We start from the raw sequence: 21,480 nt of genomic DNA, 5'->3' as shown, positions 1-21,480 counted from the left end.
CTAGAGCCCGTGCTCTGCAAAAAGAGAAGCCACCGCGGTGAGAAGCCCGCGCACTGCAACAAAGAGTAGCCCCCGCTCACCCCAACTAGAGAAAGCCCCCGCGCAGCAACGAAGACCCAACACACCCAAAAATAAATAAATTAATTAATTAGAAAAAAAAAGAAAACTGCTTTGGAGGTGGAGTTGGGTAGAGTTTTAATCCCTAGCTGCAAAGTTGGTTACCTCTACTCCATTTCCCCTAGACTTCTTCATGATGCTGGCAGAGCTCTCTGAGATCCCCGAATACCACCCGAGTTCTTCAGTTACAGGCGGGATGATGGGAACGTGGCCTCTCCTAGGGTGAGCGTTCTGCTTCTTGCCTCCTCCGTCACCTCCTCTTCCCCAACGACACTGGAAACAGTTCTTCCTCTCTGGGCTCAGTTTCCTCAAGCTGCAAATTACTTCCAGAATGGAGAATACTCCTCTCTCAACGTTGGGAACATTTGTCCTGGATGGGAAGAGCCCTGGGAGATCATGGTGAAGGAAGGGGGAGAGGGCAGGACAGCAAAAATTAGTCCAGTGGGAAGGCTTGATGCAGAGCAAGGGGACTAAAGAGGAAAAGCTAGAAAATAGGTTAAGTGAAGCTAAACAGAGGAACTGTTTTCCTTGGGAAAAATTCTGACCGGGGCTTTGTCCATTTTCCGCCCCACTCCTTTTCCCCACATGAGATGTGGTGTTGAGAGATGGGGTAGGAAATTGGGGTGACGGAAGTTATGTGGTCGGAGGCTGACTAGGAGAAAGGGTTGTACATCAGGTAGTGATCAGAGAAGGAAGGGTAGGGAAGGGTAAATTTAAAATCAGAATAGTTGGGTGCCATTTGTCCCTCCAAAGTCGCAGAGGTCATGAATAGTAGATAGCCCAAGAACTACAAATCTTGGGGCACAAACAAGGGGACTTCCATTGTAGCCAAGAAGCACACCACCCAGGGGCATGTTAAAGAGAGATGTGTCAAAGGGAATGGGAGGAGTCCTAAGGCACCTATTTTCAAAGGAAACAGCTCCAAAGCAATCAAGCTAGAACGTTAAGGACTAGGGACACTTGCTCTCCTATAACTCAGCATCTGTCAGCGCTCTCATTACCAGGTGCTATTTCCAGAGTCCTGGGTCTAGTGGAGGAAAAGGGAGGGGCCCTGGTGGAGAGACAGAGGGAGACCCGATGGGCTCCTCCCCCAGCCCAGCTGCAGTTCTAGATTCTCGCCACTCGGGGGCTCCCGAGCTCAACCACAGTCCCAGAGTTAGGGACGGGGACGGGGATGGGGACGGGGAAGGGGGAGGGGGCGGGGAGAGAGAGAGATAGAGCCTTCAGAGGACAGTTTGGGACGTCAGTGGTGACCCTGAGCAGAGAGGTGACTTAGGGGACATTTGCTCTGAAGCTGCAGACCCTTCGCATGGCCGTTGGGAAGACATCCAGCCTCAGCCCTTCTCTCGTGGGACTGGGACTAGTTCCCCACCTCTTACCCTCCGAGGTCATTTCCTCCCCTGCGCGTTTCCTTCCCCTCCCCCATCCTTGTGGTAGGAACACCACCACCATCCCCCACAGCCTGTCAGAGTCCTGAGGAATGCTCTCACCCTGGCTGGGTGCCAAGCTCTGGACTTCCTGGGCTTTGGGGTGGGGCTTGGCCAAGGGGAAGCCCTTTGGACAGGAGAGCCACCCAATCCTGCATAGCCTGCTTTCGCGCGCTCTCTCCGTGTCTCTCTCTCCCTCCGCCCCCCCGCCCCCACCCCGGCCCCAAGCAAAAGGCTCATCTATCATTCTCTGTCACCATCACCTAATTTCCTACCCCCACAATAAGATTTCCTTGCCAGGGCAAAACATCCACAATATGGAGACGGTGGGCATCCTAAACACTGGTTTATAGTGAGAGAGGCGGAAAAAACCTATTACAGAACCTGCCTTCCCTGTTGCAGAAGGCACGTAGCTGGAAGGAGAGGTTCAGCTGCCAGGTCCTGAAGGTAAGGGTTTTGTAAACGGTCATTTGGCCCTGGGGCTCCTTCTGGATCCTTCTCAGGACCATTGGGTCTAAGGAAGTACGTCTCTCTGTAGTAAAGCTTGGGAGTGAATTTCTGCATATCTGACTACCTCTGCTCACTCTCCATGTTCCTGAAATAAATCAGCTGAAATCTGAACTTGTTGGTCTACATCAAGGCCAAGGAAATCTTTCCACCCAGCTGTAGCCGACTGGGATGGGTTCAGCGAGAATGGGGAACAGGCAGAAATTACTCCCAAATCTAATGAATAGAGACCAGGCCTGTCAGAGGCCTCTGCGTCCTCTCCAAGGGGTCACTGCTCAGAAATGTTTTTGCATTGAGGGGGTTGGAGAATCTTCTGATATTGTCCACAAGTGACAAAGTGAGAGCTCAGTCCTGTGGCATCCCCTGCCTCGCGGTCCCTCGGTGCAGATTTTGCAGACTGTCTACCTGAAATCATCTGTAGACCTGTGCCAGATTCCCAAGTTCCTATCTTGAAATCTCAGCCCCCCACACCCAGGGCCTAGAGGAGAGCCAATGTAGGTCACTGCAGCTGAGCCTGCGGGGCTGTTTGCTCCTTGAGCGCAGAGCCTTTCAGGCACAGAGAGGAAACCTTGCAGAGAAGTGAGAGAAAGGGCTCTGTGAGTAACAGAGGAAAGCATTCCTCAAAAAATGAAGCATGGAGAGGCCAGGAGTCAACTGGTCGCACCTGAGACAGTGATGGGAGCTCTGCTCCTAAGAGGCTGCATGTGACGGAGGAGGGAAAGGGAGAGGAGAGGGGCTGAGCATGGCCCCCTCCCTGGCTTTCCCTCCCCTGCCCCACCCTTGCTCTCTTTGCCTGTGTAAGGGAACCCTTCTGATCTACTGTCCATCCCCCATTCTCCAGTCGCCTTGCTTTCAAGGCTTAGATTTCATTCTCTGGAGCCTTTGTGACTTGCCTCAGAGACCCTCTGCTTCCTCTGGTTACAGTTTCTGTGTCTCAGGAAGCTAGAGTAGGCCAGGGTTGTCCCCACCCGCCCCATTGAAAGACTCTTCCTGCTTGTTATCTGTTAAACTCATTTTGCCCAGGGTACTTCCAACCCTCTGGGGCCTCATTTCTTTTCTTGGCTCTCCCTACCCGCCAAGATCCAAAGGAGTGTGTGTTTTTGTGTACATGCATGGTGCCCATACTGTCTTGGTTTTGCATGGGGTGTCAAGGACCTATGGCTGTAATGAGCTTGGGGTCCTCATGGCCAGGAAAAATAGACAAGGGACCAATTTCTACCTCCAGACTCAAAACAATTTAACCCACAATCAATTGTTCTGTAGGAGTCTCAGGACAGGAAGAAAAGTAGGGAAGATGGAGAAAGGATAAATAATCAGTCTTAGCATTCTCCTCCCCTCATTCTTCCCCTCAAACCCTTACCCTCCCCTTTCGCGTCTCAGCTACTTATCCTCCCACTACTCATTTGCTCTCATTCCCAGAATCCCTGCACACAGTAGGCACTCAATAAATGCTTTTTACACTGAGTCAAACTGAATCCGGTTATGCTCTCTGGCTAAACTTTGAGATGAAAAAGCACAAAAGGAGAAGGTAGACCCTCTCCAGATCCTGGGCTAGATTCTCCTACAGGACTGATTGCTAGGGAACAGAGACCCAGAGCAGTGGTTCTCCTGCATCAGAATCACCTGCAGAGCTGGGTGAAACTCAGATTGCTGGGCTCTACCGCCAGAGTTTCTCATTCAATGGGCCTGGGATGGAGCCTGAAAATTTGCATTTCTAACAGGTGCCTGGGTGATGCTGACCCCTCCACTAATCCTGAGAATCACTGTCTTAGGGAACCACAGCCCCTCACCCCAGTGCTCACCATGGGGACCTGGTTCGTCCCAATGTCATATAGTTTAGGAGGAAGGAACAGGTGAGAATTGGGAACACGTGACTCCTGCTCAGTCCTCCACCCGAACACCTACAGGGATCCCAGAAAGATAGGGCAAGGGTGAGCAGAAGTCGGTCTCCGATTGATTAGACTTTCTCTTTTTAAATAGTCCATCGACTCCATCCTTTTTTAAAGTCACTTCCCAAAACATGTTTTGCAGCAGCAACGGAGCACTAGGAATTTCCTGTGGCGAGGCAGCGCCAGCATGGGGAGGGGAGAGGCCTTGCTGAGCGAGCGCCTTCCCTTGGCTCGGGCAGGGCCACGTGCCCCACCCCCTCGCTTGCACATGTCTGCACCGCCACCGCCGCAGCAGCCGGGCTGTTTATGAGCGAGTTGTTGTGGTAGAAATGGAGCAGGCTGCACATGCCCGGGCCATGTGACCCCAGCAGCCCGCGTGAGCCTCGAGCCGGCACAGACACACACACTCGGCCCTGTCCTCCACCGGCTGGAGAAACCGGAGGAAAGATGGGGAAGGAGTGAAAGGGCACTGGGCTCCCTTCCCCCTGTCTCCTGGCTCTTTATTCTGCTTCTGTCTCCTCTGTCTCTCCCAAGCCACCAGGAGAGGAAACACCCAGGAAAGGAACATGGTTTCCCCAGGCATATTCTCCTCCCGGGCAGCCCCTTGGCATTTACACAACCCAGAGCCCTAAGCCCCAAATGAACAAAGGGCCTCCCCAAGCCAAGAGCACAGGATGCCAGCCCCAGTCCTCCGGCTGATGTGCTAATGGCAGCCCAGAGCCAAGACTTGGTTTCCCTGCAGCCTGGGCTCCCCAAATCAGGCCGCCTGGTCCCCTCTTTCTAGGAAGGAGGATGCCGCACAGAGATACAGTGAGTGCCCGGTCCAGAATTAGAACCAGGAGTGTGCAGGGATTTGTGGGGTCAGGGACTGGAAGCAAGGATTCTTTCTGCAGCAGTGGTCTGTGGGGTTAGTGGACAGGAAGGGCAAAATCCCTCTGCCAACTGAGGATAGGGAAGAGCTGAGGGATGGGCTGGGGATGGGGGGTGAGATCTGGAAGAACACAAACTCTGTCCAGCTGGAGAACAAACTCTTCCTTGTGACGCGAGAGACAAGCTCAGCCTCCATCCCTCATGGAAGTGTCCCCTCTCATCCATCTGGCCCTCCCAGCCCCTTAGAGACCTCTGTCAGCACTCTAACCCCAGACCCCCGCTTCCACTCCTCTGCTCCGGCCCCCCACCCGTGACCCTGTTTCTGAGCAGCAGTGCCTCTTGCTGGGATGTGAGACTGTGCTGGAGTCAGGCGGACAGTAGGTTAGCAGGAACAAGCAAATGAAAGGAGCACGACCCACATTTCCTCACCGCACCAAAACTTCGCAGATCCTGCATTGCAGAGCTAGCGCTTTTTTTTTTTTTTTTAATTCTTCACTGGGCCCCTACACGCGTCTGCATTTTTGCAACCAGTACAGATTTTTTTTTCAGGGTGCAAACTGCGCATTCTAATGAGCCAAAGCTCCTTCCCGCGGCATTGAAAATCTCTGGCAAATTGCTTCTCCCCACCCCCACCCCCAATTTAGAAAAAGGGGAGGGATCCCAAATTTGTGAAGTCGCATCCTCCCTTTCTCCTTCCCCTGCTCCCCTCCCCCAACATATTGCAGTCTTTCCAGCCCAACTAACAGCTGCAGACCAGGGGAGAGGGATGGGAGGTGGGAAAAATCAGCCATGTTCCTCCTTTGCACTCAGACTGAGCTGGCGGGGGGCGGGGTTGCTTTTTTCCTGGGCAACCCGTTGCATCCCTCTTTCCCTCCCCATCCCAGCCAGTGTTTATGTAAGCCTCCCAGAAGCTACACTCAGCCCCTAATGCCTGCCCAGGCCGCAGCTCCTCCAAGGTCCGTCCTGCTCACGAGGACTGTCATGAGCCTCCGGCCTCCCCAGGCAGCTGCATGGAGATCTGCAGAGGCTCAAGGAATGAGGAGATGTTGGACACGGAGGGGGTTTGAGATGGAGCTTGGGGTAAGGGATGGCGATGGGGGCAGGCACACAGGTATCCCAGCCTCACCGCTCCCCATACATTCCCCTGCATCTTAGTCCTACAGAGGCTCAAGGACAGCCAAGGGGCAGGTGCAGGGACCTGGAAGGTGACACCACCCGTGGGCTCCAGCAGCAGCATAGCAAAGGTTGGACAGGATGGCCTTGACATAGCATGTGCTGGATGTCACTGCCCCCCGATCTGGGAGGAGGAACCCCGTGCCAGAAAGTGGGCACTCTGGGGCTTAGTTTTCTCCTGCCAAGGGCAGTCCATGTCACCTCCTTGATCCTGTGATTTTGCTGGGATCCTGGGCTCAGAGAGGGGAACCCAAAGGAGGATTCCCCAAAGCATCTGCTGAAGAAGCACTGGCCCAGGATGGTGGGTGGCTTTCAGAGGGCTGTTTTCAAAAATGCTCATCTCTCAAGCAGGTAAATGGGGAAGAAGGATGTTGTTTCCTTATGGCTTTTTTTTTTTATAAATTTACTTTATTATTTATTTTTGGCTGCATTGGGTCTTCGTTGCTGCACGCTGGCTTTCTCTAGTTGCAGAGAGCAGGGGCTAGACTTCGTTGTGGTGTGCGTGCTTCTCATTGCGGTGGCTTCTTTTGTTGCGGAGCACGAGGTCTAGGCGCACGGGCTCTATAGCACAGGCTCAGTAGTTGTGGCACACGGGTTTAGTTGATCCGCGGCATGTGGGATCTTCCTGGACCAGGGCTCGAACCCGTGTCCCCTGCATTGGCAGGCGGATTCTTAACCACTGCGCCACCAGGGAAGTCCCTCCTTATGGCTTTTTATACAACTTGTGTCTGTCCTTGGTGGTCTTCCGTACTCTCATTTAACCAATCCATTCTTTTTTATTTTTAATTTTTTTAATTGAAACTTGCATTTGAAGTGTTAACAAGGAAGGAGAACTTTGGTTCACTGGAAAAGTCAATCGACTAAATGAATTATAAAGGTAAGCAAGTATGTAACAGGTCATTACTGGCAATGGGCCCATATTGATTGGTTCCTACCAAGGGGTACATGTAGATATGGTTCTCACCAAAGGGTCTGCGTGCACAAGGCTCCCACAGGAGGGGGGCATCCATGCAGCCCCCATTCATGTGGCCCCACCGAGGGTGACTTCCAGCAAGATAGAGACCACACCACACAACCAATCCTTTTTTTTTTTTTTTGTGGCTGCACCGCGCAGCTTGTGGGATCTTACTTCCCCGACCAGGGCCCTGGCAGTGAAAGCGCCAAGTCCTAACCACTGGACCGCCAGGGAATTCCCATTTTTTTCCCCAACCAATCCATTCCTGATACACCATGGCCCTTTAAGGGGCCCAGACCTATGGAAGGAAGCACCATGGCCCTTTAAGGGGCCCAGACCTATGGAAGGAAGCACCATGGCCCTTTAAGGGGCCCAGACCTATGTGTCCTTCTCCCTTCATCACCAGCTACATATCCCAGAGTCACGGGGTCAGAGGAGAGAAGGATGCCTGCTTAAGTTACTCACTTCTGTAGCAATGTATGTGGAAGTTTGTTTTTTTGTGTGTTTGTTTGCACCCTAATCTGGCCCCCTTCTACCTAACCAGAGGAGGGGAATGTAGGAGTGAGAGAGGGAGGAGTTTAAGGGAAGAAGAAATGAGGGTGGAGTTAGAGGTTCTGGGAAACTAAGGTACTTGTGGAGACAGGAGCAAGGGGTACTTCGGGCTTCCCCTTCTTGGTGACACACCTCATTTCCAGCACCACCGTTGCTTAGGAAACACCAGGATGAGCTTGCAGCTCAGACATTCCACCCAGAGTAATCATTCTCTCAAGGAAGGGCAGTCTTGCTAGTGGGAAGAGTTTTATCCTCAGGCCTGGGGTTGAATTCCCAACATTGCCATTTTCATTGTGCCATTGATAGTAGTAGTTCCAAGAGACAGCTGGGGGAGCTTTAGCTCCTCCATAAGTCTCCATTAACTCCACCATTCTTTAATGTGACATCTTCTCAATCTTAAGCGCTTCACTTCAAATACAGCTTCAAGACAAGTTGCCTTGTCTCTGGAGCGTCCTGGGCAAGTTAATAAATGTTTCTAAGTCTCAGATTCCCCATCTCTAAATTAAGAATGAGGACTTTCCTGGTGGCGCAAGTGGTTAAGAATCCGCCCGCCAATGCAGGGGACACGGGTTCAAGCCCTGGCCCGGGAAGATCCCACATCCCGCGGAGCAACTAAGCCTGTGCGCCACAACTACTGAGCCTGCGCTCTAAAGCCCGCAAGCCACAATTACCGAGCCCGCGAGCCACAACTACTGAAGCCCGCGCGTCTAGAGCTCGTGCTCCGCAACAAGAGAAGCCACTGCAATGAGAAGCCCAAGCACCGCAACGAAGAGTAGCCCCCACTTGCCACAATTAGAGAAAACCCGCGTGCAGCAACAAAGACCCAACGCAGCCAAAAATAAATAAATAAATTTTAAAAATAAATAAACTAAGAATGAGACCTACAGCATAGGGCTGTCATGGACGTTCAATGAAATGATCTGTGTAACACACTTAGCCCAGTACCTGGCATACAGTTGGTACTTAATACATATTTATTACTTCCTTTCCTTGGAAAAAGGAGTAGTGAGGTAAAGATAGAATCTGAGACAAAACACATCCATGGAACCCAGGCTTGGATCATACCTCACCCTCCCTTTTTCTATCACCCCCAGAGAAAAAATTAATTCAGACTTTAACCCTCCTACTTAATTCTCCTGAAATTCTCCCCAAGACATCAAAGCTTTTGGTGGGTTAGGGAAAGCTGGCTGGTCTTTCAGAGAACAGAAAAAGGATCTAGGAGGGCTGGGAATGAGTCTCTCCCAGGCACAGGGCTTGCTGCCTGGGGCTGGGGCATTCCCAGCGTTTCTGTCCTGGGTCTGCATCACCTGGGCAGGCAGGTTGTTTTCCTGGGGCAGTGGTTCGTTCTGTGAGAAAGGAGCGGGGAAGGAAGGCACTTCCTTCCTACTGAAGGCTGACCTGGTTTCCAGCAAGGACCCACCCCAGTCAGTCAGTCAAGCAGTCAGCCCAAGATTTAGGCCACCCAGGATTTGCACAGGGTGTTGCCTTGTTACCCAGAGCACCCTACCGATGAGGAAAATAGGTCTTGGATCAAACACACACATCCACACACATTCTTGCCATTCACACTTACACACTCACACATGCAGTCTCTCGTTCATGATCCTATGATCACACTCTGGCCAGAGCTTGGAGCTCTCACTCTCTTCTCTTCCTCTACCCTATCTCTGCTGTCCTCCCCAGACCAAAGAAATTCAAGAGAATTTAACACATAGTTGGAAACATATACACACACACAGGATTCCACCCGGCCCCTAAATGGTGAGGTCAGTCTCGGATCCCAGACTCTGAGGAATCGGAGCAGAAGTGTGGGCAACATGGAGCCAGGTGTGCTCTGCTGTGCTGGGTCTTGGATATGCACCCATTCCCCATGGTTCTACCTGGGCACTGTTTATTAAGGGTCCAAGTTGTTCTTGGGCTGAATTTCGCTATGGGAGACATGGTGCGTGAGCATGCACAGGTGTGTGTGTGTGTGTGTGTGTGTGTGTGTGTGTGTGTGTGTGTGTGTATAGAAGTGAACTGGAATGTCCAGCTGGCAGGAGGGGTGGGAGGCCGTGTTGAGATACACCTGTTGTCTTAGGTCAAGGTTGAGGTCATAGAGAGGCCAAAGCTAGATTCTATTCCAGGTCCCCAAAGGCCAGACAACCCAGCCTTTTCTCCCTCCATTTGGGGGCTCTTAGTCCCATAGTCTCTGTCCTTCTCCCAGCAGCTGTTGACAGAGAGAGGAGCAGGATGGATAGACAGAAGCTTCTAGAGCCAAGGGAGAGTCCTGCCTCGTCATTATTCTGTATCCTTCTCTCCAGTTGTAGAAGGAAGATCCCAAAGTTACTTCTTTGTCAGGGAGCAAAGGAGGGGCCCTATAAGAAGTGCAGAGGAAGGAGGGCGCAGAAGTAACCCCCCTCCTTTGCCTCCTCCCTCCCAGCCTCCGCCTTCGTACCTCACACAGACTGCAAAACAACCCAGCTTCTTGCCAAGAGTCAGGCTGACTGCATTTCAGCTCTGGCTGCCTCTGCTTCCTCCTCCCTCTCACTGGCTGTAAACTCAGGGAGGGAGTCTTGACCCCTGCCCTCCCCGAGTAGGGATAAACACCAGCAAGTAGAACAAGGGGTGGGCAGGGTGACCACAGCAGCAAGAAGAACTGTAGCTGCCCAACAGGGCAATGAAAGGGAGTGTGCTAACGGGGGTGCTGGGCTGGTGGGGAGCTAGAGGTCATACCAAGGTCCCTGATTTTGAGTCTAGCCCTGGCAGGTCCCTGGGCTCGGGCTCTGGCCCTGGCCCTGGCTCTGATGGAGACTCAGGAAGGGCGCAGAGAGCATGCAGTGCCGGACATGGCAGCTCACCTCCCAGTTTTCCCTCCAGAGCCCAGCAGGAGGAGGGAGAGGGGGTGGAGGCTGAGTTCAGAACCAAGTTTTCCTGAAAAGCCTCTTTCCTTGTTTGTCCTAGCCCCTCCCAGCTCCTCCCACGCTCTGCTGCAGCTTCCCAGCTCTGGGCCAAGGGGCCAGGGCAGGCCAGGGAAGAGCCCACTGCCCTCACTCTCCCACTGTTCTTGGGGGCAAGGAAACAAAGCTAAAGCCCAGGCCGTTCTAGGGAGCCCATCTGTCTTCCCCTGGGAGTCAGAGGGCCAGCGAGTGGTCAGGCCAGCTGCCCAGCCGCCTCCCCTTCAGTCATCTTCACAGTCCTCTCTGCTTACTTCCTTACCACCCAGCTTACTCCTTCCTTGGTGTCCACACGCCTCCTTTTCTTTACTTTTTCGGTAGCTGTTTCCAGGCATCCATCAATGCTGTCCCAGGAGCTATCTGTGAACAAGTGGAGAAGGGCTTCCTGTGTGGGAAAAAAAAAAAAGACAAAAAAAAAAACCCTCCCTAGGAGCAGTGGGACTGAGGAGGGACTAGCAGGAAGCAGCAGGTGGCCCAGGTTCACTTGGCTGCTTCAAGAAGAGGCTTGCAGCTCTCCCCGCAAGCCAAGTCCTCAAACAGGATAGACCTCGGGAAATACCTGGCATCCCAGTGGTTAGGACTCCCAGCTCTCACTGCCGAAGGCCCGGGTTCAATCCCTGGTTGGGGAATCCCACAAGCCACACAGCGAGGCCAAAAAAAAAAAAACCCCAAAACAGGATAGACCTTGACTGGAGACCCTTTTTCGCCAATGGGGCAGAGTTGCTCCTCTGAAGGGAGATGCGGGCTGTTTCTAACCCCTATTCAGCGTTTCATTTCCATGTCTGCCCACCTCCTTGATGGTGGTCAAATGAAACTAGCAATGGATGCCTGACCTTGGGCCAATCACTTCTTCTAAGACTCATTTTCCTCGTCAGTAAGGGAGAGAGGGTTAAGATGGTCTTTGTGTTCCCTTCCGTGGAATCCACGCTACCCTGAAGCACTGAGGGTGGGGAGGGGGGTGTCACTCTGCCCCCAAGCCCTGCCTCACCTCTGGCCCCTTTAGAACTTCAAAGCACTTTCACCACAAAGCTCTCCTCCCTTGTCCTTTTTATTTCCTAGACAAAGGGAAATGACTCACCCCGAAGTCACCTTCAGTGGGTGGGGTGGTGTCATACACGAAAACAGGGAGTCCCCAGGGACATCCTCACCACGCCCCCCCCCACCGCCATGGCAACTCGTTTCCCTAGGGGAGTAGAATGGAACAGGGGCCACATTTCCTTTCCATCTCAGGACTTGGCTCTGCAGCAGAAGTTCAGCTTAAGCTCCTGACCGAGGGGATATTCCTACTTGTCATCTCTCTCGTGTCACCAGTAACCTCAAGGCGAAGTCAGTCCTGCAATCACGTGAAGCCCTCACGTTTGCAAGGTTTGCAGAAAGGGGTTGTTAGCTTTGATCTCCCAGAGAGCGGCCAAGCTTGCCAGCCGCTCCCCAGGAATTCACATGCCTCTGCCATACAGGCTTTCCAAACACGCCACCCTGACTCTCAGCGCACTCCACCCCACAAGGCTCTCAGCTCCTCCCCGGTTCCAGCAGGAGCTTTTGCGAGGCAGAAACGGGGAAATATACGCAGTCCGCCCACTTTGCCAATGGACTACATATCCCGACAGCCTTGGCTTTACGCAGGCGCACGGAACTCAACGTGCCTGCTGCTGGAAAAGTGTGTCACTGGGGCACGAGGCGCTCCCTGGGATCACATGGTACCTGCTCCAGTGCCGCGTGCGGCCCGGGAACCCTGGGTTGCTGGCGCCTGCGCAGAGCCCTCTGTCCCAGAGAAAAAGGCTGGGGCAAAAGGCCGTTGAGATTGGCAGAGTGAAATACTGCTGCCGAGGGAACGTAGCAGGGCACACGTCTCGCTTCTTTGCGCCTGGGTGCCCCGTTTCTCCCATCACGTACTTACTTCCTGACTGCAACCTCTCTCCCTCTGGGACTTTTGCACCGGGAGCTCCAGATTCCCTACCCTGCAGCGCTGCGGAGCCTTCAGGCAGTGGCACCCCGGGCACTGCAGAGACCCGACCCTCCTTGCTACCTTCTAGCCAGAACTACTGCAGGCTGATTCCCTCCGCCCCCTTCCCCCACACTCTCTTGCTTTTCCCATGCAAAGCCGACCTCCGTTGCCTCAGCGTCCTACCCTTCTGCAGGGCTGCAGTCGGCCACCCCAAGACCTTGCTGCAGGGTGCCTAGGATCCTTATCGTGAGCCGCGGTCCACTCCCCGTCCTCGGTCAGTTCCCAGGGGGCGACAGCGGCAATTGTAATCTCCAGTTTGTGTCAAGGTCCAGTTTGAATGACCGCTGTCAGCTGGTGAAGACATGACGACCCTGGACTCCAACAACAACACAGGTACTAAGATTCCTTTGCTACCATCATTCTTTCTCTGTCACTGTCTCCTCTCCTCCATCTACGCCTTTGTAAGGAACTTTGTAAGGGACTGGAGACTCCCTCGGCCTGGGGATTTGCTAGCGTGATGGGGGCCGTAGGCTGGGATTTCCAGAGTGGGTTGTTCGGCCTGGGAATGCGCCCGGAGGCGCCCCACCATCACCCCTCAGAGCCCCTCTCTTTAGCCTGAAGGACTCGGATCGCGGGGAAGGAGGAAATGGAGAGCGGGTACGTGTGGTGAGATGAACAGTTTACAAGAACTGGGAGTTTTGGAGCAGTGCCCCGAAACGCCCCCATCTGTCCACCCCCTGCAGCTGTGGCATGCCTGGACTTCTCGGAAGGAGGACCCCCTCCTTCCAATCTTCCTCTTCCCTTAGTTCCTGCAGGCTCGAGGGAACTCGAGAAGCAGTGGGGCGACCTGGGTTCCAGGCAGGAGGGGCTGGGGGGATGGGTCGGATCTCACTGGTGAATCCTCAGTAGGGAGCGGCACTTGAGGAGCCCCACGAGTGGTGCTCTGCCCCAGGAAGGACACCCAGAGCGCCCCGGCAGCCCGGAGCGCTCACATGGCTGCGGAGCCGGGCCCACGTGCTGCGTTTGTTTTCATTCTGCAGAAGCCGTCGCCGCCACCCCATTGGTGGTTGCCTCCCGGCCCCATTACATAATGAGCTCCGCCCCCCGTTGCCCCGGCAACGCGTGTACCCTTCTCTCCTCCCCTTAGTAGTCCTGACCCAGCTGGCGTGAGGGACCCAGCCCTAGACTGGGACCCCGGACGCCGAGGAGGGGCGGGGCGGGGGGCGGGGCTGCTGCTCCCGATTGACGGGAAGCGGAGAGGGCGGAACCTCGGGTTCTGGGGTTCCTCGTTGGGGAGCCACGTGCAAGAGGCACACGTGGAGCCGGGACGTGAGGCCGGCTGAGGGCCCGGCTCCCGCCCCGCCCCGCCGAGATCTGGGTGAAGCTGGGCTGACTCACCGCCCCCGCCTGCCTCCTTTTCCTGTCCGCCTGCCCGGCCCTCTCCTCCTTCCCCATAACCGATGCAGAGTAAGACAGAGCCATCCCTGACCTCTCGTGGCCTCATGTTTACATTCCTCAAGGGGACCTCACATCTAGCCACCCTTCTCCTCACTCTTTTCCTCTTCATTCTCTTTGCATCTACCTCACCGTACTGCCTTTAGACTCAGCTTCTCCACATTACAAATTCTTTCTGTTCCCCAAGCATCTCGTTTCTTAGTCCTGCAAACACTGTCTTACGCCTACTCCCAGCAAACAAGAAGCAGTTTGTCTCCTAAGGGCTTCCCGCAGAACAACTACATCCCAGAAACATAGCTGAAAGGATATTAAGTCTCTTTCATCTTTTTTTTTTTTTTCCCCACAGAAAGGAAAACTGGGACCCAGAGAGGGGAGTTGATTTCCTCTGGGTCACAAATCAAGTTGGTGGTGATAGATCCAGATCTAAAACTAGACTCTTTTGAGTGTGCCCCACACTTCCAGGTGGAAGTCTCTTCGGATGAGTCTTACTTCTCTTTGGGGGATGGCTGAACTGGGTCAGGTTCATTTACCACCAAATAAATATCCCATTCCCCCACCTCAGCCCTGAAACTGTAGGAGCCGATCTATTGTGCAATTATTTTACAGGGAACTCGGTTCACCCTGACCAACCTTGAGCTATTTTAGGGTTGCTCTGCCCAGCTTAGTGTGTGTCAGTGGGTGAGCAAGACATGTGCCTCTGTAGACACGGTGGCATGCCCTGTGTCAGCTCACACGTGTCCTGGGATCCTCCCTCCTCCCACCCCATCCATGGCAGGCCATGCGAGGTACTTGGCAAAGGTGTGGCAGGCAGGTCACCTTCTTCTCCTGCTAATGCAATGGGAACACAGCCACCTGGTTGGCAATATAACTAGAGGGCCAAAGTCCCTGAATGGCCAGAGAGCCAAGGTCATTGTCACCAGGCAGAGAGATCTAGAAGGGGGAATTCCAAAGCCTGAGGCTGGACAGTTTGTCCTTCACTTCCAACTCCTGCAACTCATACTGTTAAGCCCTTCCCTGGGTTCAGGGATAGAGTCCACTCTGACTCTTGATCTTGGAGGCCAGGGGAACAGTACCTTTGGAGAATACGTCTTCCAGTTTTGAGGGAATGTGATTGTTTTGCTCTTGTAAGACCCCCACTCTCCTCACTGTTGGCTAGCTGCCCCTCCATGGTCTCATCACTGGAATGGTCTTGGCATTAAAATCAGCAGCTGGGTTTTGTTCTTTTTTTTTGAAGCCTGGGCATTATGAATGGTTTTCAGCTGCTCATCCTATCCCGAGGTCAGCTGCTGACAATTAAGTCATTAGCTGCAGTTGATATTCTAAAGGAAGGCATCCAGGGCGGGGGTGGGGGGGTTGGTACATATGTGAGATACTCGCAGAGCATCACAGAGGTCATGCCTCTAGAGAGGTACCTCGCACGCCAGGCAGAAGCTGAGTGTACCTGCCAAGAGTTGCGGTGGTTGGTTGGCCGTGTCTGGTATGTGTTGGGGAGTTGCTTATTGTGGCTCTTCTGGGGACTCCAGGATTAGGTGTTTCACATGGTTAACTTCTGAGTATCCAACAGTGTTTTGGGAGGCAGGTGAGAGATGGGCAGAGTGGTGACCTAGGACCAAAGATATATGGCGGTTGACACGCCTTTCCCTTGGGTTCTCCTGCCAGGTGGCGTCATCACCTATATCGGCTCCAGCGGCTCCTCCCCAAACCGCACCAGCCCCGAGTCCCTCTACAGTGACAGCTCGAATGGCAGCTTCCAGTCCCTGACCCAAGGCTGTCCCACCTACTTCCCACCATCACCCACTGGCTCCCTCACCCAGGACCCAGCTCGCTCCTTTGGGAGCACTCCACCCAGCTTGGGTGACGATGGTTCCCCTTCTTCATCTTCCTCGTTGTCGTCATCTTCCTCCTTCTATAACGGGAGCCCCCCCAGGGGTCTACAAGTGGCCCTGGAAGACAGCAACCGAGTGTCCCCCAGCAAGAGCACCAGCAACATCACCAGTGAGTAAATTTCCAGCCGATCTGGGGGGAAGGGAAGGTGTCCAGGCTGAGGTGGGGAGTTGACATTCATGTGACACAGTTATTCCCAGGACCTACGCTGGCCTCAGGGATTTCTCCTAGAGTTGCACCAACTGCTGTCAGCCCTGTCTGCTCATTCGGGTGCCCCCTAGATACTGAAGCTCCTCCTCAGTTTCCCACCCCACCCCCCCGCCCAATCTCCAGCTCAGAAAACCTCCAGCTCTCTGACCACTCAGAAACCTGCCCTGTTCACCCACTGCCCCTCTCTTCCCGCAGAGCTGAATGGCATGGTGCTACTGTGTAAGGTGTGTGGGGACGTGGCCTCGGGCTTCCACTATGGCGTGCATGCCTGTGAGGGCTGCAAGGTGAGGCAGGGTGGGGGTAAGGGCAGGTGACCCTCTCCCACAGGACACATAGGCCCGGCCTAGACGGAGATGCTCACTAGCTGCCCCGGCTCCACAGGGCTTTTTCCGTCGGAGCATCCAACAGAACATCCAGTACAAAAGGTGTCTGAAAAACGAGAACTGCTCCATCGTCCGCATCAATCGTAACCGCTGCCAGCAGTGTCGCTTCAAGAAGTGTCTCTCCGTGGGCATGTCTCGAGATGGTGAGGCAGCACCGTGCCCACGAGCCTCCCCTCCCCCTCCTCCGTTCTTCCACTCGGAAGTTTCTGAATTAATCCCTGCCTTACAAAGGCCCAATACTAGGCATCTCCTTTGCATAGGGGATGCCCACATTTCATCGGGTCTCAGGTAAACACACACATCTTTCCCATTAGTCTCTCTTGTCACCTCTTACCGTAATGCCTACTTGGAAAACCCCCTCAATGGGTGTGGCCTTGTGGGTTTTATGTGGAACCCCAAGCTCTAAGGGGCTTGCCCTTTCAGGAGGAAGGAAGAGAAGCGTGTGAGTGTGTATTAGAACTTCCTGACACTGCTCTCATCCTGTCACAGCTGTGCGTTTTGGGCGCATCCCCAAACGAGAGAAGCAGCGGATGCTGGCTGAGATGCAGAGTGCCATGAACCTGGCCAACAACCAGCTAAGCAGCCAGTGCCCGCTGGAGACCCCGCCCACCCAGCACCCCACCCCAAGCCCCATGGGCCCCTCCCCACCCCCAGCCCCTGCCCCCTCACCCTTGGTGGGCTTCTCCCAGTTCCCACAGCAGCTGACGCCTCCCCGATCCCCAAGTCCTGAGCCCACAGTGGAGGATGTAATATCCCAGGTAGCCCGGGCCCACCGAGAGATCTTCACCTACGCCCATGACAAGCTGGGCACCTCACCTGGCAACTTAAATGCCAACCATGCCTCGGGCAACCCTCCAGCCACCACCCCACATCACTGGGAAAGTCAGGGCTGCCCGCCTGCCCCCAATGACAACAACATCGTGGCCGCCCAGCGTCATAATGAGGCCCTGAACAGTTTACGCCAGGCTCCCTCCTCTTACCCTCCCACCTGGCCCCCTGGCCCTGCCCATCACAGCTGCCACCAGCCAAACAGCCATGGGCACCATCTGTGCCCCACCCACGTGTACCCAGCCCCAGAAGGCGAAGCACCTGCCGACAGTCTGCGGCAGGGCAACTCCAAGAACGTTCTGCTGGTGAGGGCACTGGGGGTGAAGTGGGCAGGGGACTGGGGAGACTGGATTTAGCACAGGGCCGCTGGGTGTGCCTGAAGGCTAGGTGCAGGGAGGATGCTCAGCCCTGCAGGAAGGGCTCTGCCTGGGAATCCCTGATCTCCACCTGGCACCCGATTGCTACTTTACCTGAAAGACCCATCCTCCAACGCCACAACTCTAACCCAAGCAGAGTCGGGGGCCCAGCACTGCTGGGGAAGCCTATCTGAGGCAGCCTGACTGATACTCCCCTCCCCAAATTCTCTCCTCTTCCAGGCATGTCCCATGAACATGTACCCGCACGGACGCAGTGGGCGAACTGTGCAGGAGATCTGGGAGGATTTCTCCATGAGCTTCACGCCCGCTGTGAGGGAGGTGGTAGAGTTTGCCAAGCACATCCCTGGCTTCCGTGACCTTTCTCAGCACGACCAGGTCACCCTGCTTAAGGCTGGCACCTTTGAGGTGAGTGACCCTTTGTGCTCCCTGCTCTTGACCTTGGGAAGGATCCAGCAGAAAGGGTGTCTGGGGTGGGCAGGGGCTCTGAAACCTTACTCTTGACGGATGAAGGAAGGGGCAGAATCCCTCCCAGTCCTGCCTGTGGATGGCTGGGACTTCTGTCATCTCAGCTGGGGTCTAATTACATCCTATTACCCTAAAATAACACTTTAGGGTACAGCGCTATTCCCGTTCTAGGCATGAGCACATTCACTTTGGTGAAGTGCCTTGCCCAAGGTCACAGGGAGCGACAAGGTTGAGACCCAGATTCAGGCTGGATTCCAAAGCCAGTGGGATGTTCCCCATCCACCTGGCACCGCACCCCTCTCATTGCTTACTCAGAAACTAGCCCCAGTCTTGACTGAGAAATCTAAGGCAGCACCAGTAACCCTTTCACAAAACTTTAGGGGAGGGCTTCCCTGGTGGCGCAGTGGTTGAGAGTCCGCCTGCCGATGCAGGGGACACGGGTTCGTGCCCCGGTCCGGGAAGATCCCACATGCTGCGGAGCAGCTGGGCCCGTGAGCCACGGCCGCTGAGCCTGCGCGTCCGGAGAGACCCGCGTACCGCAAAAAACAAAAAAGAAAAAACAAAAAAAAACTTTAGGGGCAACTTGGCGATTGCTCCTCCCACTCCACCCAGGATGACTGTCCCCGCTTTAGGTGCTGATGGTACGCTTTGCGTCGCTGTTCAACGTGAAGGACCAGACAGTGATGTTTCTGAGCCGCACCACCTACAGCCTGCAGGAGCTTGGCGCTATGGGCATGGGAGACCTGCTCAACGCCATGTTCGATTTCAGCGAGAAGCTCAACTCCCTGGCGCTTACCGAGGAGGAGCTGGGCCTCTTCACCGCGGTGGTGCTCGTCTCTGCAGGTAGGTCAGGCTCCCGCCTGAGCCTGACCCCGGGAGGAGGCGGACGCAGTTCGATTCAACACACCTTTTATGGAGTACCTACTCTAGGCCAGGCCCTGCACCCGGGCACTGGGGATACAGACATGATTCAGACACAGTCTAGCTCAGGAGACAGACTCATGCCCGACTAATTATAAAACAGTGAGATAAGTGTCACAGTAGAAGCATGAACCAAGGGCTTTGGAAGCACACACAACTATTTCTGCCTGGGGAGCTGGGGAAGGAGGTGACACTTGAGTGGGGCCTCAAAGGACAAGTAAAGATACTGCCAGGCAGAGAGAGGGGGAAGGGCATCCCAGGCAGAGGGAACTACAGAACAAAAAGCAAGGGAGCCTGGGCGTGTTTGGCCTGTTCAGGGAAGGAGAGCGGCCTGGTGGGGTGGGAGGGGGCCAGCCCTGCTGAGCCTGGGCTCCCAGGTCGCAGGCACCTCCTGCTCTTGGGTCAGAGGCCTAGGAGAGGGAGTCATGTTCCCCCTCCTCCTCCTTCCCCATCGGCCCTCTGAGGGGCTTCGGGGAGAGGCTGCATGGCCGCCGCCGCGTCCTCGCAGGCCTCCGGGTCCTCCTCGTCAGAGGAGCTCAGGGAGCCTGCCTCACTGCCGTCGTCTTCCCCACAGACCGCTCGGGCATGGAGAATTCCGCTTCGGTGGAGCAGCTCCAGGAGACGCTGCTGCGGGCTCTTCGGGCTCTGGTGCTGAAGAACCGGCCCTCGGAGACTTCCCGCTTCACCAAGCTGCTGCTCAAGCTGCCGGACCTGCGGACCCTGAACAACATGCATTCCGAGAAGCTGCTGTCCTTCCGGGTGGACGCCCAGTGACCCGCCCGGCCGGCCTTCTGCCGCTGCCCCCTTGTACAGAATCGAACTCTGCACTTCTCTCTCCTTTACGAGACGAAAAGGAAAAGCAAACCAGAATCTTATTTATATTGTTATAAAATATTCCAAGATGAGCCTCTGGCCCCCCGAGCCTTCTTGTAATACCTGCCTCCCTCCCCCATCACTGAACCTCCCCTGCCTCCCCTATTTAAACCACTCTCTCCCCCCTCTTACTCTCTAGCCCCCCGATTTGTTCTATTCCTGTCTCAAATCCAGTAGTTCACAGCTGAGCTGGCTTCTGTGGTGTGTGCTCGTTCTGGGGGGCGGGGCGGAAACGTGGCCAAGGCTGGGGGCACACCTCTCCACCTGGTCAGTTTGTGGGGTGGGTCCTCTGGCCAGCAGATGGGAGGATACAGGGAAACAGCACACAAGTCTAAGGGGGGGGGTGCCCAAGGGGATTATTTTCATCATATATTTATTACATAAATATATAGTAAAATAGACGAGCAACAATTACCATAAAAATATCTTTCTTTAAAATCCTGACCCAGAACACAACGGGGTGAAAAATCGCACAAAACAGACATACTGATTGTCAACGTGGGGCAGGAGTAGGAGCCCCCAAGTCACCCCTACTGGCCCCACCCCTCCCTGGGGAAGGGACCTACCTCCTTCCCTGTTTCTGGCCACAGCCCCCCTCCCCCCACCCCAGCACCAGCTTCTCATACATTCAGTAGCGCCTGCAAGGAAGTGTCCCCCTCCTCCCACCCAGGAGTTCCCAGGGCAGGAATTACTGTCCCCCTTATGGACGGTGTCTGTGTCACACGCCCTGCCCTCTCCCAGCCCTGTAGACCCGCCACCAGGGGAAGGGGTAGGGGCTCCTCCACCCCCACCCTCCCCAAGTCTGAGCAGGGAGGAGGCTGGATGAGGTATGTGTGTTATGAGTGATGGGAGGGGGAATACTGAGATGGAGAGGCGGGTGGTGGGGGTGGGGTAGTGGTCATGGCTCTGGCACCCCCTTGTCCTGGCCTGGCACCCTCCTCCCACCAACACTGCACCTGCTGCCCCACTCTGCCTGCCCTAGTGCCCCGGGCCAATACTGGGGGAGGCATGCTAAGCACCCACATCAAGGCCATCCCCCTCATTAGCACCAATGGCCCCCAGGAGAGGGCCCTGTCCCTCACTTCCAAAGCAGGGACTGGGACAGCTGCCTCTCTAGAGCAGGTGCGTGGCGCTCCTGAGTCCCCCCGGCTCCTCCCCCACCACGTGTACTTGCTCACACATTCACACAGAGAAACGCACACATACACCCCACGTCACTGAGAGTGGGGGGAGGGGTCGGGGGTTACGGGGAGGAGTGGGGGATCACAGCTCATATGATTGGGGAGGGGGAGGGGGAGGGGGGATTCCCAAGTGCCTGTAAGAGGCCAGGCCTCTTGAAGGCCTTTTCTCCACCATGGGCATGGCTGAGAATAGGAACGGAGGGGTGGACGTGGGGATGGAGGGATAGAGAGACTGCAGACAGGTCAGGAATTCCACTGGGCCCCCAGGGGGTGGGAGGAGGGTACAAGAGGGCTTATCCATGGGACTGGAGTAATACAGGAATCAGTACCCCAGGAGAGCGAGAGGGTAGAGACGGACAAGGACAGCACGGGCAGCCCACGAACCCAAGGGGGGCTGGGCAGGCACATGCACAGGTGATAGCAGATGCTCTTCTAGGCCCTCCAGCCCTGTCGGAACACCTGAACAGTGGGGGAAGGACATGCCCTGATGGGCAGCATAGCATTGCCTTCCCGTGTGTGTGTGTGTGTGTGT

At 55.1% G+C, this 21,480-nt stretch overlaps 1 protein-coding gene and 1 long non-coding RNA gene across 2 annotated transcripts; one reads left to right on the top strand and one right to left on the bottom strand.

Moving 5' to 3' along the window:
• Positions 1-178: 178 nt before the first annotated feature.
• On the bottom strand, positions 179-13,290 carry LOC132511254 (uncharacterized). Its single transcript, XR_009537568.1, has 3 exons — positions 12,555-13,290; positions 10,701-10,786; positions 179-503 (listed from the first exon to the last, which is right to left on the bottom strand). It is a non-coding gene; the product is annotated as an uncharacterized LOC132511254 (long non-coding RNA).
• NR1D1 (nuclear receptor subfamily 1 group D member 1) lies at positions 12,175-19,799 on the top strand. The gene is made up of 8 exons (XM_060134295.1): positions 12,175-12,764; positions 15,486-15,821; positions 16,116-16,204; positions 16,302-16,446; positions 16,793-17,436; positions 17,728-17,913; positions 18,606-18,816; positions 19,469-19,799. Exons 1-8 carry the CDS (start codon positions 12,734-12,736, stop codon positions 19,666-19,668), a joined length of 1,842 nt encoding a protein of 613 aa, XP_059990278.1. The 5' UTR covers positions 12,175-12,733; the 3' UTR covers positions 19,669-19,799.
• The last annotated feature ends 1,681 nt before the right edge of the window (positions 19,800-21,480 follow it).

This window comes from Lagenorhynchus albirostris, chromosome 20 (genome assembly GCF_949774975.1).
Source record: "Lagenorhynchus albirostris chromosome 20, mLagAlb1.1, whole genome shotgun sequence".
Lineage (NCBI taxonomy): Eukaryota > Metazoa > Chordata > Mammalia > Artiodactyla > Delphinidae > Lagenorhynchus > Lagenorhynchus albirostris.
This window is presented reverse-complemented; position numbering and strand designations above follow the sequence as displayed.